The sequence below is a fragment of the Lissotriton vulgaris genome, chromosome 1_1 (assembly GCF_964263255.1).
Source record: "Lissotriton vulgaris chromosome 1_1, aLisVul1.2, whole genome shotgun sequence".
Taxonomy (NCBI): Eukaryota; Metazoa; Chordata; class Amphibia; order Caudata; family Salamandridae; genus Lissotriton; species Lissotriton vulgaris.
Genome location: NC_141685.1, coordinates 1543077450 through 1543093945, shown reverse-complemented (window position 1 = coordinate 1543093945; position 16496 = coordinate 1543077450). Strand labels below are relative to the sequence as shown.

Genomic DNA, 16496 nt, shown 5'->3' with positions numbered 1-16496 from the left:
ATTGATCTTTGTATGTGTTTTATAAACTTCCCATCTGCACTTTAATATATCTGGAAGGAAGAGCAGTAGTGAATATTTTCTAAATCGTGTGTCTTACTGTGCATTTTTCTGAATCCCTTGCAAATTAATTTTTAGATATTCTTCATTTATCAATAGGTTTAACATGTCTTTTTCTGAACGTTATTTCTTTTGTTGGATTTTTATGTTTACCCCCATTATTGTTATTTGAACTCATGATTCATGAGTTAAATGTTTTGTCTTAATGATATTCAACTAAATGAAAAATATTTTTAAAAACAGTAAATCATCTCCGTGTTTCTGCTTCCTTTCAGAGTGCAAATTCAATCAGGAAACTAGTGAGTATCAAGTTCTCTCAGAATGTAATTGTATTTGCATACTAGACACTTTGATGTTTGTTTCAAAAGGTATTTATGGCTTGAAGGCCTTGGACTAAAGTTTACAATTTTATCCCATGAGGTACCGGCTGGAGGCACGTCGGGACTTTGTTTTAAGAAGTTAAATGTAACCACTACCAGCTTTAAAGTTCTTGTGAATCGTTTGTCGAGAAAGGTGAGTATAGATATTTGCCGTTTTGTTTTTCTGTATTTTAATAGCACTGTCATTCTTTCTAGTGTCTTGGTGAAAGCACACATCACCTTTAACTGTACTGCTTTTTTTGAAACCCTCAGTGCTTATAAATGTTAATTTTTTTACATCAGGAGTTTTGCATTGCTGATTATAATATCAGTAAACTTCTTTTTCTCATCTCACACCAGATACCGAACACTTTATTTTGATCCAACAGGATAGAGTGTTTACTGGTTTGATACTTTGCAACATTAGCAAATAAAGAATTCAAAGATCCTTATCCTATTGAGAACTAAAACTGTTTTCATGTTTGATTGGCTCATAACTTGGGAGGAAGAAGCCTCATACTTGATATGAGCAGTTACTGATCTCCCACAGTGTCCAACAATTTAGAGTCTAAAATAAAGTCAGGTACATGTGCTGAACTCAGGCTTAACATATGTAGATTGGCAAAGGAACAGGTCTTCCTCAGAAAAAGGGCATCTGATATATCAGCAGAAGTATAAAAGGACATTGCAACTAAAAAATAATCATGACAACCCCTTCCCAATCATTTTAGTAAAAAAACATGTAAATTATTAAAGTATAAATGAAACAATTGTAGGGAATAAGATAAAGCCAGAATTTGGAAATGAGAAAAAAGTTCAATAGAGCATAATTGTTGGCAAAACAACAATCAATGTGCCCAAGTTAAAACATACACGGCCATATTCACAAAGGTAGACTCATATGTAAACAGACATTGACAACCAAATGCACCTTTTTATACCTGGGTTGGCATATATGTATTTATTGCAGCAGATTTCTCAACTATGAGTGCGGGGAAGACTACCTTAGTGTCTCCATTCAAGGGTTGGGAGGTGGGTGTTCCAAGGAGCAGCTTACCTGGGAAATGTGGGAACACCCATGAATATGTGTGATTGTGGGCATTCCAAAACTCTTTTACAAACTCTTCTCACCCTGGAAATGGTGAAAGATATGCTCCAGCATAGGATTTGATTACCTATCGTTCCAGTATGGAAAGAGGACCGGATCTGCTAATATTTGCTGAAGTTGTAGGAGAACATTTTCCTCAAGAAAAAATATTTTCTCTCCAAAGAACAAAGTGCATTTGCACAGGAGGTTCCATTCTCCACTATGGAGAACTCTACTCAAGGAGAATAGGAGCCTTCAAAAAAACATGTGACACTTTCAAAAACCAGTTATTGAAAGTGGGTGACCCAATAAACCCTTGCGAGCTTGGGCTGAAATGTGTTATAGGAAAAAGTGCTTACAGTTACAAGGGAATTTATTTGTAAATTATTAATATAACAGGAGGTTGATCAATCTTAACTGAAAAAGAACTTGGGACCAACTTAAATCAATTAAAGCCTGTTATTCATCTGATTCAACACATTATTATTCATGTAAGCGGTAACAACTCGCAATAGAAAAAGCTACACGAGAAAGTAGATTGTATGAGAATATCTTTTTATATAAAATTTTCAATTTATAGGGTACAGTTTCTTAAAAACAGTGAAAATTAATCAAAAAATGTACAAGTGGAAAAGACGTAGACTAGTAAAATCCACCTGTGTTGCAGTCCACTCTTTAAAGTTAAATCACAACGAATCCTGTTGACTATTTACAAAGACAACGTTGCGTAGAATTAATCTGAAAAACAAAGGATGTGGACTTATATGTCACATCCTTTGTTTTTCAGATTAATTCAGAATAATAATGTGTTGAATCAGATGAATAACAAACAGGCTTTAATTGATTTAAGTTGGTCCCAAGTTCTTTTTCAGTTAAGATTGATCAACCTCCTGTTATATTAATAATTTACAAAAAAATTCCCTTTAAGCACTTTTTCCTATAACACTTTCAAAATCCAGCACTTGGGACGTGATAACAACAAAAGAGCTAGATGAGAGGTTCAGAAAAGCCAAGAAGGAAAGTAATAATGAACAAACGATTAACTATGGAGACTAATGCAAAAAGAACAAGTGATGGAGGAATGTTGAACAATGTCAAACATTGAACCCCACTAAGGAAATTTGGGCCTAAATCCATTGATTTAGCTACTCTAAGACCGCTCCTTTTTTGGGTAAGATTGTGGTCAACCCCAAAAGTACCACTTATGGGCTTGCTACAGCAGAACTACTGAATTCAGGGAAGTGTAATCTCATCCAATGGTTTTCAAACATTAAATCACACCTTAACAGCCTAGGTTTGAGCACGTTTTGGAGAAACCCATCATTGCCCAATATCAATACTAAAGTTGTAATTGAAGAGGTATCCTGGAAAAGTATTACTGATTCACATCACCTTAATGCTAAACATCTGTCTAGCAAACCTGGACCTGCAGTGGAACCTTACCTGGATGCATATGTACCACCTCAGGCCCGTACCTTGTTTATAAAATTTGGGCTGGGCACACTATTGCTCAATACATTTACATGTAAAGTGGAAACCAAATCTGACTGAATCCCCACAAAGCACACTTTTTAACTATGTATTTGATGATGAAGAACATTACGTTGTGCAAGTGTCGCTATTTTGATTTTGCATCTTGCACGTTTCTCAGTTACTGGTTGAAGTCTACAATTGTATCACAAAACATTTTGGTCACACTGTACGGTGTAGTTACTACACACACCGTAAGATTTTGCAATTATCCTCACAGTCTGTCTAAATTTGAACAGAAGTGATTAACCAGAAACTCATAAGCTTAAAAAATGTTCAAACATTTTCTTTAGTCGACCTGCAACAATTGAACAGAAGTAAAAATATTTTATGCTCTTGTATTTTTTTATTATGATTTTTCCATTGGTCTTCTGAATGAAGTGGTCATATCAATATCTTCTCCTGCTTTGTCTTAAGCTTTTACCTTTTGTAAACATTTCAACGAACACTGATTCAAGATGCATGTAACTTATAATAACACTCACTTTGCTTTCTTCAGTCGTTGGTGAACTTCCTGTTCCAAAACCCAAGAACAAAAAATCAGCGTACGATTCTCAAAGGCATTTTCGTCTGTAAGCATATGCTGGTGGTTAAAGAAGTTCTGGATTAATACCTGCTAGGAATTGGTAAAAGGATACTTAGAAAGTATAAATCCATTTTCTCCTGTGCAATTGAATGCCACAAATTCGTACAATTACGCAGACGTAGCATGCATGAAGGGCTGGGAACAACCCAAAACCTTGGGAGTTTCAAAATAAAGACATGAGAATTCACAAACTCCGTTCCCACCCTTTTCCACCCTTGAAAGGGTCGGAGATATGCTCCTACAAAGGGCTGAGGTAAGAACCTTTCCAGAACGGAGAGAGGAACAGAACCATACTTGCAGGAGGTAAAGAGGAAAACACTTTTCCCTGTGGAGAAAACAACAAATGAAGTGTGCAATTAATTATAATTAGGTGCTGGTATTCCCTTGGTGAGACCTTGCACTCTGCTTACAATTCAGCATTGTGGGAATACACTCCCTTGTCTAAGACGTCACATGACTTGTCAAGTAGTACACTTAGAAAGCTGCAACGCTAGAGGGTTTGAAATATGTAAGGGGCAATGTCTTTGACTGCCAAAATAATGCAAATATACATTCAAGCGGGATAGAAAATCTCCGGATTCACTTTCACGTTTTTTTATGAATCAGAAGCTCTGTCCATGGATTTATGTCTCCATAATTCAAATTAACGAGACTAATATTTAATTTTTCTTAATTCCATACAATAACTTAAGATGTTTTCCCAATATTGTACATTCTTTTTTTAAGTTATTTTCTTTTATTAATGTTTTGAAGATGTTTATGGAAAGTGTATATTCTTATTATTTTGTCAAATGAACATCTCTCTTTGTAAATTTCTTCTCTTCATAGTTCACTGTGACTAGAATAAACTTAAAAAGTAGCTCTTGTTCTTGTGTACTTGAAAGATTCATATTCTGTCCTCTGTTGTATAAAGTACCTGCCCAGTCCTAAAATTATTTTGTGTCATTTTAGGTAGAAGTGAATTCATTAAGTCAACCACTGCCTTTTTCCAAGAATGGACTCTGCATTCAAGATACTGGTGCAATGTACGTCATCAATACACCTGCTGGTGTCAGTATTAAATGGGCTCATGTCACTGGAATTATCGATATACAATATGGGCTGCATTCCAACACATCAACAAAGACAGAGGGTCTTTGTGGTAAGGTTAAATTCTCTATTTGTTTTTTTTTATGCCAGTTTATTGTTAGTTAACGTCTTTTTACGTATATCACAATCAAAACCTCAATACAGCCCGACTAAATTGCCTTTATCACTACATCCACCATGATCATTATCTGGGCATGCCATTCCCTTGACTGTGCATGCATAGTATTCCAAAACCAGTACTACCAATTTGAGTGATAGAGGTAATGGCAAATAGATGTAATGGTCAATGAAACGGTAAGGAAAATGAAATGGTCAGTCTAGGTAATAGTGCCCATGGAATGTGATGTAGTCTTTGTAGCACTTGCGTAGAGTCTAAGACTAAGGTGGTCAATTAGAGTTAGGTGGAGTGAGAGCAGTGCCTTAAATAAGCGGTGCTCCAGCCTGCCAAACTCATGCACCCCATTTATTCCTTCATTACTAGTTGCTGGTTTAGTTCTGTGGGCCTGGTGCCAACGTTTACTGGGCAGGTCGGAATTATGAGTTCAGCTGGAATACCAGCAGGCGAACCTTCCAGGTGGAATACAAAATGCGGAAATTGTCTCAGTGAGTCCGATTTCAATCATTCCTCAAAAACTCATTATCCCTGTTAATTTCCTCCCTTCAGAATTATGAGAACCTTCAATAACAGTAAATCCATATGAGGGCAAGTCCACTTGAATTGAGGACCTTAGAGTTGGGAGAACCACTAGCTTTCCTTTGGTTGATCCTCAGCCTGCTCCATCACTGGAGACCCTTGAGGTGGTGGCCTGTCAAATACTGGCTCAACAAGCTACAGTGAAGGTCACTACATTTTCTGCCTGCCTCATATGGACAATGAGGTCCCATGCAGAGTTATTAAATAATGAACCCGATGCACACAGAGAAAGTTTCTGCACGTCCATGCTATTGGTATTTTAGTTTTTCAAAAGCAAACCCGATTTTGGAGGTTGGGTGTTTTAGAAAACCAAAATATTTGCTGAGTGGGTCAAACACAATATGGCATGCGCTTGGCAAAATGCTCTGTCTTCAAAACAACTGCTGCACTGGTGGATGCTCTCAAATCAATGAGATACATGTCAGGCAGTTGGGAAAATCTTAATATGACAGATGGTCCTCAAATAATGGAGAGGACAGCAGAGCTTTCACTCACCAGGTGTGATGTTAAGTAGTCCATTATGGGCTAAATGACCCCTAAGTAAGTGAGTTCAGATCAGAATAGAAAGTCATATTACATTAAAAAAAACAGTTAACTCGTTGTTTGCTTCTGTTTTTAATTTAGTGTTGAGTATTTTACAAGGTTTCTGGATTGTATTTCAAAATGCTTTTCCTCTTTTAAGTATTAATTAATGCTTCACTGAATTTAGGATTCACAGAATTTATAAAAAATTAAGTGTGAATCCAAATTTTGTTAAACTGTTGTTTGCATAGTGCTTCGCCAATGCAAACGGGGTCTAACAATATTAATGTATTCAAAAGTAACTCAGACTTAAACCAAAGAAAGCCTTTCTACACATGCCTGTCCGTATCTCACTTTGTACCAGGGATCTAGGCCAGCTTTGCTGCTTTATCACAGACTAGTCCCACTGTAGGGGCACATCACTGTGCTGCCATAGAGAACAAGGGCCCTCATTACCAGAGCATGACATGTCTTACCTTGTTTGGCACCACCTCTGTGGAGATTTTTTACAAACAACAACATGAATTGAGATGCCTGGCCGATCAGAGTGATGTTTTGTTTGTGACAATGTGATAAGTTGTGACGGTTTAGTGTAGTGGCATAATGCAAAATGATAGGGCCCCCTGCATAATGTGAGGAGGGGCCCCTGAGCCTCCCATATCTCACAGATATCTTTTGCTGAATGGGACTGCTTTAAAGTGCTTCGGGCCCCAAAAGACTTACTGCCTGCCCCCCGCCCCCTCCCCCCCTCTGCGCTGCAGGGCCTTTGTTAAGACCCTGGTTTTGTTTCAGATGCACACTACTAATGCGTTGAAGTGCATTCTGTTCAGTATAAAAATGCAATGCTTTTAAAAAAAAGTTAACAGCTACTTGAAGCAAACCGCTACGCTCTGTTTCTATAGGCTCATGTTTTGTTATTAAGGGGTCCTTTTCTAGGCTATATGTTTGCTCTGATGTAAGAATGTTATGTTTGAGGCGGCCACCAGAGTATTAAAATCTACTTGTATTTATTTTATTTACGATATTTCTGCAGCAGAAACCTAGGGGCCTATTTATAAGTCTTTCGGTACATCACATTTTCCCATTTTAAAAGTGACCTACCAGCGGCTCAAGGGGCTTGTAAATAGAGTGACACTATGCCCGAGATGAGGAGGAATAGAGTGAGGCTATTTATAGCAGTGGGAGGAGTGATTGCGGTGCGCGCAAACGGGAGTGGAAAACAAGGCTGGGGCATGGAGGATTACCATCGGTGAAGGTGAAGGCACCTGGGAAGGGGATTACATTCTTTGATAAGGTTACCCAGTGTTTATATTATGCCAGTGGTTGCTGGTGGGGGCCACCAGTTTGGAGACCGGCACTAATTTTTCCTGATCAGACATTTACTGTGGGCACGAGATAAAGACATACAAAGGAGAAAGAAGAGTTGAAGGGAAAGCCTGAAAAACTGCTACAAAGGGAGAAAGCCGGAACCTGTGATAGTGAGATAAAGGGGTGTCTGGTAGTGGATTAGAGACAGGAGGTGGATTGAAGACTGCACAGCCTTGATATGCGTTGCGTTGACTTTTATAGTATGCACACCATGTGCGATTGATTAGCCCCTTCCCAAACAACCAGTCCCCACAGCCATCACATATTTGACTAAACAACGGCCACAGTTGTTGGTTCATGGCGTAGACTTTATTTCACCTAAACGTGGTCATTATTCTCTTGATCATTTATACCCCGTACTGACATAAACACTTGATTGGACAATTATATGACATAGCAAGGACACAAGATATGCAGAAGGTTAGGAAGGCGGAAACTGGCTTTACATTCACATAAACATTGCATTAACCATTCAAACACACTTACTGTGTAGAACACCCAGACCTCGCTGTGCCTGCAAGCCCCAATTTGAACAGGCACCTGAGTAACACCCCCCAGGGCATCCGGCAGCCTAGTAGTATCACATTAACCAGGAGACGTTCATAGCAACATTTCAACCTCTATCCAGAGGCCACTACCACACCAGGGCGCTGCAAATGCATTGGCCCCACTGGGGTTCCTGATCACAGGTGCGCCCCCAAAGTCCTTTTAACACAGGAGAGACCAGGACCACCAGCAGGTCAGTCCCCCCTCCCGCCAACCCGGAGCCTCCTGACAATTCACCTTCGGTAGTCTCTGGAGGGGACAAAGAGGTTTTATCCTCGTCTGGGAAGCCTCGCGTGCCCCGATGACGTCACCGACCTCCCCTCTTCCAGGAACTGCTTCTGGGGCACCACGAACTTGAAGAAAAACATAGCTCCCGCCCGAGATGCAACTAAGGGCGCCCCCCCCCCCCCCCCCCCCCCCCCCGAAGTGCGGGTGGCGCCGACTCATAGAGGAAGACGCGGACTTCTGTCCAGAGCTTTGATCATCTGCTCTCATTCTTTTTATTCTTTTACAAATTAAGCACTGGTTACCAGGGTGGAAGGGAGAGGCAGCAAACAGTGGTAGGAGGTGAAAAGGAGTGTGAGAAAGAGAGTTACAAGGAATAAGGCTGAGGGACGCAGATGGGCAGGGAATTGCGGGGCTGTGGTAGGGAAAGGGTGAGAGTGGGGGATCTGCTCAAGTGGGTTTACTAGCTGAAAGAATCATTCTCGTCCCAATATGTCTGCTCATGGGCATTGACTGTTCAACTCTGATGAGATCAAAGCTGCTAACAAAACAGGTGAGAAGCGACGCTGGGTACAGAACGATGTGTGCACCAGTGGCATGCAAGCATAAATATGGGAATGAATCCTGCTGGTTACATGAGATCAACAATGCAAGTACACTCTTTTTTTCTAACTATTGTCCATAAAAACATTTGCAGGCATTTGCAACGGCGATCCTAAGGATGACCTGAAAATGCAAAATAGGACTATCATCACAAACATGGATGACATCGAGACGCTAATTAAAAGCTGGGAGATAGAGAAATCAGGTGATATAACCACGAGGAGACCCATAAGGAACTGTACAGAAGATAACTGTACCTACTGCCTGGAATTACTGAACAGAAGCACTTTCGCACCATGCCACAGTAAAGTAAGTTCCAGGAAATTCTAATGACAATAAAACGTCTATTAAATTGAACTGCACAAATATTAATCCGTAAAGTCATTGACTTGGCGACTACAGGCACCTTTCCATAATTATAACCGTTCAGACGCTCGGTTATATATTTGAGGTTGACCTTTAGAGCAGGAAAGGTAAACAATACTTTTTACCCACACACTCTCTTAGGGTCTAGAAAATTAAGAAATGGCTGCCTGTGTAAGTATATGGACTGAACTTTCCCTGCACCGTTGCATGATATGGTTCAGTGAAATGAGTTTTATATTTTTATTTTTTTTATAATTTCATCAATGATATGTGCCAATAAGAAGATATGTCCACATATGTTGCTGCACATTCAAATACATTACTTCATTTGTTCGTACCCGTTTATTTGTTGTCCAAAATATTGAGTTTTTTTTAATGACCTGCCCTTACATTGACTGCCCAGTATTGACAGCCATTATATAAGAAAGGTAAATAGATGTGGATTTAGAATTGTTGATCTACACTCACTAGTGTATGATAAAATAATGACACCCTGAAAGTCGATTGTGAAGTTGATATGAGTGCAGGACCTTATTCTTGAACTCAGTATTTTGACATATACTCAACCACCCATTCATGCCTGTCGTGCATAAAAGTATGCTTCAGCTTCACCTCAAGACCTAAACAACTAAGATATGGAGATCTGTGGGGATTAGCACTAGCTCAACACTGCTCAACATTTACCTGGAGCTGCTGGCTAATTTGGTTGATCGTGGGGCTTTCAGGTGGTATTGTATGTGGAGGACACTCATCTGCTACTGTCTTTTCATGAGATTGGATGAATAGTAGCTGTCTCAAACTGAATTCCGATAAAACTGAAATTCTTCTCTTTGAAGTGGTGAACAACTAGGTCCTTCCTCTACTCCCTCGTCCACTGCTAGGAATCTCTGAATCAGATTTGACACAAACCTTCCCTTTGTGTCCCACATTCTGAATGTATCTTCTTCATGCTTTGCCAAACTCAGATCATTGACAAAACTTTCTGCATCTAGTTCGTAATCATGCATGTAGAACAATTGTTTATGCCATGATCATGGGTGTAAGTACCGGGTATTTGACTACATTGAATCAGTCACTACTGGACTAGTAGCTGAAGCTCTGCCAGAAGAAATTCTGTGCTGCTTAAAGGACTCAAGTAGACTACTGATCTAGAACCCCTGCTTTTCTGTGTGTTGCCCTGCTGCCTCGTGCTCTCTGATTCTGCTGAAGGACAGCTGGACCTTGCCTTCTCTCGAAGTGATCTCCAAGGGATTGTTGACTTGCCTCTTGTTGCTTGAGACTCTGGGATATCAAAGTCTGTACGGCTGCTGCTGTGCCTGGCTCACTGGAAGCAGTCCAGATACTTGCAACATGTATTTCGACGCATGTCCTATCTGTGTGTAGCAGCAACTGAACATCGACCCATTTGTGGGAGTTTAATCTTATCATCACCTCGGAATCAGCGCTTTGCGTCCAGAGAACGACGCATCGGACAGTATAACGCCGCCGCTGCAGCTTGATGAGATCAATGCATTCCACGAACAGCGTGGCAGAATCCAGTGCATCACTTGATGCCACTCGACTCTGGCACCCATCTTTGGAACAGATGCCTCGGCTTCACTGCGTGGAGAATATCAATGCATCCTTCACAATTGGGCCTCAACAGCAACGCATCTCACTGTTTATGACCAGGAAAGGTGCTTTGTTCTCTGGGGCCTGTGTGGGTCCTGTAGCCAGCCAGCGTTCCTTAGCAGTTGCCCCAAACTTTGCCCCTGCCGAGCATGACCTAAGTAACCTTTTTAGCACTACTTGCTTTTGAGCACTTTACTGCATTGTTTCCTTTAAAATTCAATAGCTCCACTTCTATACATTGGATTTTTGTCGCTTTGGTCTTGTTTTGTTTAGAATATAATAATCTATTTTTCTAAACCTGCATGGAGTCTTTTTGTGTTGTACTATTGTGGTACTGTGTGAGTGTGTTGCACAAATACTTTACACATTGCCTCTTTAGATGGCCTGACTGCTCTGTACCAAGCTACTAGAGGGTGCGCACAGGCTATCTTTTAGCATGTATCTAGCTTACCCTAACTAGAGAGGTGTGTTTTGCCTGGTGTGGAGTGTATACCTCAGCCAACCATTAATCCAATTTCTAAAAATTATTATTATAATTGTAATGATGATGATTATTCTAATTATTGTTATTATTATTTCTTATATATACCAACTTCAGTGCAAAGTCCCTTTTTGTGTATGTTATTCAGGCAATAGATGTAGAGCATTCAGAGATTGGTTATATAAGTCACTATACAAGGGTCCTTCTTTAGTTAATATTTAAATTATAATATGATTAAATCATGCATTTAAGTGGTATGTTGAAGTCCCATCTCCTTAAATGCTTAGTTCATGTTGAACCCATGTGCCTTCTATTTCCATACAGCCAGGTCGCTTCAGATCATTTCTATTCCAGTTCCATCATTCTAATGACCTCACTGCATTGGCTATCCTTCTGTGATAGCACCTACTAGGTTTTGGCCAGCTTCCGGCTCTATCCCACAACTCATTAGGACCCCTGTCTAACCCACTGGTCACAGGGTCAAACGTCTCCCTCTTCTGTTCATAGGACATCCTCATCTTCGATTACTAGCACCTTGAACATTCAAATCTAAGGATGAGCACACAAGTCCAAATACTAATGATATACACCTGAAGGAGCCCTTGTCTCTTATTCAATAATTGACAAGAGACCTCCCTCTACATATAGGGCAGTATTCTCTGTTCAAATTACTCTTTTTCTTTCTTTTGAGGCTTCTTTTGTCATCCTCTGTTAGTGCTAGGCACACCCAGGTGCAAGAATTAACAAATGGTTGTATAAATTCCAAAGTCCATGGCTGTTATTTGAATGAACATTGGCTCATGTTCTAAGAACAGTCCTTTCTCTGCAGTCTACAATTACACAGGGCGATACAACAAATACCTACTTAGATCTGATTGGCTATTCCCAAAGTAATGAAGAACCCATATCCCTCTCCCACACATGTCACATTTCCTTGACCTGTAAAGCAAGATTCCTCCGCTCAGCCTGTCATGCTGTTAGGTAATTCTGTAAAGTATTTCCACTTGTTAAGCTACTGAAGAAAATGTATCAACCTAATTCCCATGCCGGAAGACAATCTCCTTTATCAAGATACAGAGAGATTAGACATTGACCAGTCTTCTCAGCTGACATGCAGTCATCTGAGACTTGTAATTCTGACTAACTTTGTGTGAAAACCCTTACAAACTGCAGTGCAAACTATAAATGATGCTTATAGGCTGACCTTTAACCTGCAATCTTCCTTATCATGTTCAGTTAATCAAACACTAAATGGATCCAGCTCATAATGTGCTAACATTCTTTTAAACACGTGGAGGACCTGCACTATACTTTATACAACCAAACAAATATGTAAACCCTATCATAAATATAGTTTGAGTTAAAATGGGTATTTGATTCTTACTTAAGCACTTACATTTGCTTGCATTTTATAGCTGAGGGCTTTTTAGTGTGACACAATAAATAGTAGGAGGTATAATCTGCTCTTGCAGGACACCTTATTATAGCCTTAGAGCCTGCCATAGCAGGTCAATAAAGGCCTGCTCCATCATTTTTGGCGAGGGCCTTTAACAAGAGAGCAGGCCTTTAATGGCTGGTAGAGCCCTCTAGGAGAGCTCTAAGGCTATTAGAACATTCCGTCCCTAGAGGGCAGGATGTTCCAATTTGTAAAACAAAGGTCTCACTAAGCCTGAAGTGGTTTGAAACCCCTCGGGCTACTTGAGGCCTTTGTTAAACATTGGAATGTTGATGCTCCGGGCTTCTACCGGCCATGAAGCACAGAGCACTCCATTGTTATCAATGGAGCTCTCAACATTCAAATGTTCTAATAATGTGTAGCCTTGTCTACTCAAAATCCATAAGTTTCTCTGCCAAAAATGTCTCCCATTTTGATCTTGCTTTCATTGATTTGTTATGCATCAAATCTTAAGCTCTGTATAGTATTGTAATCGATCTCGATCCCAGCTGGAGTCTAATTAATGGCAACACTGTCTGTGATTTCTTCTGGAACCCACACATGTGTTTGAGCCTTATTACAATGACAATTCATCCATGATTGAAGGGTGGCAGTAATATTTACAGCCTACTTTAAAAAGGATTGTCTCTATGGCTGAACGTCTGTTTGGTTCCTTGTGGAGTCTTCTATACCACTAGGATTTGTGTGAGAGGACAACATTGAACTGCCTAGGGAACTCCTAAAAAAGACATTTAGAACCTCACCTCTCTCTTATCATAAGCTTGATAGCTGTAAATGTGTGTAACCTGATTCAACTGTTTATAGTCAAACCTGCATGTGAAAAAATACTAGTGGAAGCAAATGTGAATGTGTAAAAGACAATAGCTTCCTAAATGATGGCTGCCAGCGTAGATCCTTTCTAACTACTTATCTTCATCCTTTGGCTTGGGTTAGGGCTTGCACACAAAAACAGGGAGTGTCTGAATGTGGATTATGTGCCTCATTGTGTTACTTTCTTCACATACATGCCCCTGACCAGTCCTACCCCTGATCACAAGAGATGACAGCTTGATCGTCTGTCACCAAACACCTAGTGTTAAAACCCCTCACCATTTCTAGACATCCCATTAAAACCTCAAATAACCAGCACTATCAATCATTTACCTCAGAATGTAGATCATAACAAGGAGACCTAAAATACTATGGTAATACTATGGTAAACCTCACATGTAATTTTACCACCACCCAACGCAAGCCAGCAGGCCCCTGCAGACATTCCACACACAGTCAAACAATATCATTCAATTCCCATTAAAGCAACTCATAAAGTATCTGTTACTATGGCTAGCTGAAACTTAAACAATTTAACAAGATTAGACACAGAGTAAACAGCTCTAATGTTGTGTAATAATTGTTAAAGGATTATGAGGCATGAGATTTGTATAGGTGATATCTTTTTAGAGATTTACCACTTTTTTACCCAGTTTTACTGTACAGATATTATCTGGCAAATAATGTTATTGATACTCTCTTCTTCTCTTTAGGTTTCTCCACATGATTTTTGTGAAAAGATGTGGATCAACAATACATACTTTTTCAATTATGAATGTGATGCACTTTCTGCATATGTTTCTCTGTGCAACAAGCACAACATCTGCATCAGATGGAGAACACCAGATTATTGTTGTAAGTAGATGACCAGTATAAAAATTGTCTAGCTAGTTCACAAATGACTTGTTGATTTTGCATGATATTTGATCAATAAATAATGTGTGGAGCACTTGGATGACGATTCGTGGGACGGAGTTAGAGGTGTTTACAATATGAAATTATCCTATTAGAGTGTTCTAAGTTAGCTTGAGGCCTGTCTATTAGCTTCCCATTGGGCTAGTAGTTCCTTGCTTGTCTACTGATGTTCTTTTGTAACTTGGTTTGAGAGCACATTTTTTTCAAGCTGGAGGAAGTTCAGCTTTTCTGAATAGCATGTTGTAAAACACAACAAGCTGATTAGCGGTGGTTGCAAGGCAGTCCTTCAATTTGTGTAAGAAATGCAAAACTAGGAGGGCAATCCACCTGTGGGGTTTTCTCCACCTTAGTATACCTGTGCTGGAGAAAAATGTGCCTGGTAGTTCCACCACTCGGATTAGCATTTCCTCCAGAAATTGGCGGGTTTTCCATTGCAATCAATACAAACCAACATACATTTTCAATATTATCTCAAAGGGGCAAATTCACAAAGGTAAATATACAGATATACTCATGTGTTCATTTACTACTACACTTAGGCGTAAATATAAACTTTTTTTTTCTGTTCTGTTGATTTTCCTGCAGGAGGAAACATGCATGTCTCAACTGCCTAAAATAAGGAAATGAAATTCCTATGGGGTTCTAGTATATTACCTTGCTGTGTGTGTTGCAGTGTCTGTGATTGGCCATGTGTGGTGCTTGACTTACTCTAATGCTGGGCTTGAATATATTTACTCTCTCCTTTAGAGCTAAAGTATCATTAGTATTATAGTTTGTGACTAGTAATGGTCTTACTCTTTTGTGGCTGTGTGTTTGTGTTATCCTGTTACTATGTACAAACCATCTCTAAGTCCTTCTCGTTTAGTAGTAAGTATTTCCAATTTTCCATCCACTTCCCCTTCTCCATTTCACATACACTACTGAAATGTATACCTGTGTGTGCAGAGATCAACACCACTCTGGCGGAACCCTGCACAGAAAGATAAGAGAGACGGAGGCCTCCACCTTACGTTTATGAATATCTTTTTGTAGTACATGTGTTGTACTGCAGTACTCCTTTCAGTCCCACAAAATATAGGGGCCTAATATGATAGCGGTTTTCCCGCATCCTCGGGCCCGGCGGAATCTACCGCCGGCCGGAGGATGCGGGAAAACCGCTGCGGAACCTCGAAAGACCCACCGCCATATTATGATGGCGGTGGGTCTTGAAATCCGTCCGCAGCCTTTCCGCCGTGGTCGCCTTCCGACCGCGGCGGAAAAGCTTTAACATAGCTGGCGGTGTCTATCAGACACCCCCAGCCATATTAGGATGGTGTAAAATGTATGCTTTTCTGCGGCGGCTTTTCCGCTGTGGAAAAGCATAGGACCTTCACTTTGGGGGCCCGTTGTGGGGACCGTGGGTGAAGGGGGTGCACATGGGGGGTACCTATGGTACCCCCCTGCATTTGCGTGAACAAAGCAGCAGGCACCGCACGGTGCCTGCTGCTTTGTGCGCGTAAATGCGGTGCAAGCATTTTTAACATTGCGGCGGGTGCAGCTTGAAGCTGCACCCGCCGCAATGTTAAAGATAGAGGATGTGACCGCCACCCTGGCGGTCACATCCTATTCTGCACGGAGGGAACGCCGCAGCCCATGCGGACGTTCCCTCCTACTCTGGGGTCGCGGACAAACTCAAGTCCCTCCGCGATCCTAATGACCCCCTTAGTTTGTGAGCAGGCCCCAAAGTAAATAATAGCAGGCAAAAAATATAAAAGTTCCCTTAAGGAAGATGTATACCTAAGGAGCTGAGTTAAGATGAAGTATCATGATCATCCTCTCTTGCTAAATAAATGCTGAATATTTCTATATATTTCAAGGCCAATATTGCCTAATACATATTCAGAACTCACTCATTTTGTCTATGTGTTCATCTACACAATGTCCTACAATAAAATCATGATGAAGCCATATCTAGTTATTTGGATGGCCTGCACGGTGCCTCAATCTTCTGAAATGCACCCATTTGCCTCCTGTTAGCATTTTCTCAGTTCTACCTTGTTATTTCACAGCCTAACAATTTTGGCCATCTTTAGGCCTCAGTGAACAACATATTTTAGCCTCTTTGTCATCAAACTCACATGCCAATTGAGAACCCCAAAACTGGTGAAGGAGATTTCGACTTCAATTAGACTAGCAGGGACACTGAGCTGAT

General features: G+C 40.4%; 1 protein-coding gene across 1 annotated transcript in view; it reads left to right on the top strand.

Moving 5' to 3' along the window:
- OTOGL (otogelin like) overlaps window positions 1-16496 on the top strand; it is a 1110282-nt gene that overhangs the window by 872104 nt on the left and 221682 nt on the right. The window contains exons 37-41 of the mRNA XM_086931129.1: window positions 333-356; window positions 478-570; window positions 4571-4760; window positions 8761-8975; window positions 14104-14245. Coding sequence (XP_086787255.1) covers window positions 333-356; window positions 478-570; window positions 4571-4760; window positions 8761-8975; window positions 14104-14245 — 664 coding nt within the window. The remainder of the gene's footprint in view (window positions 1-332; window positions 357-477; window positions 571-4570; window positions 4761-8760; window positions 8976-14103; window positions 14246-16496) is intronic.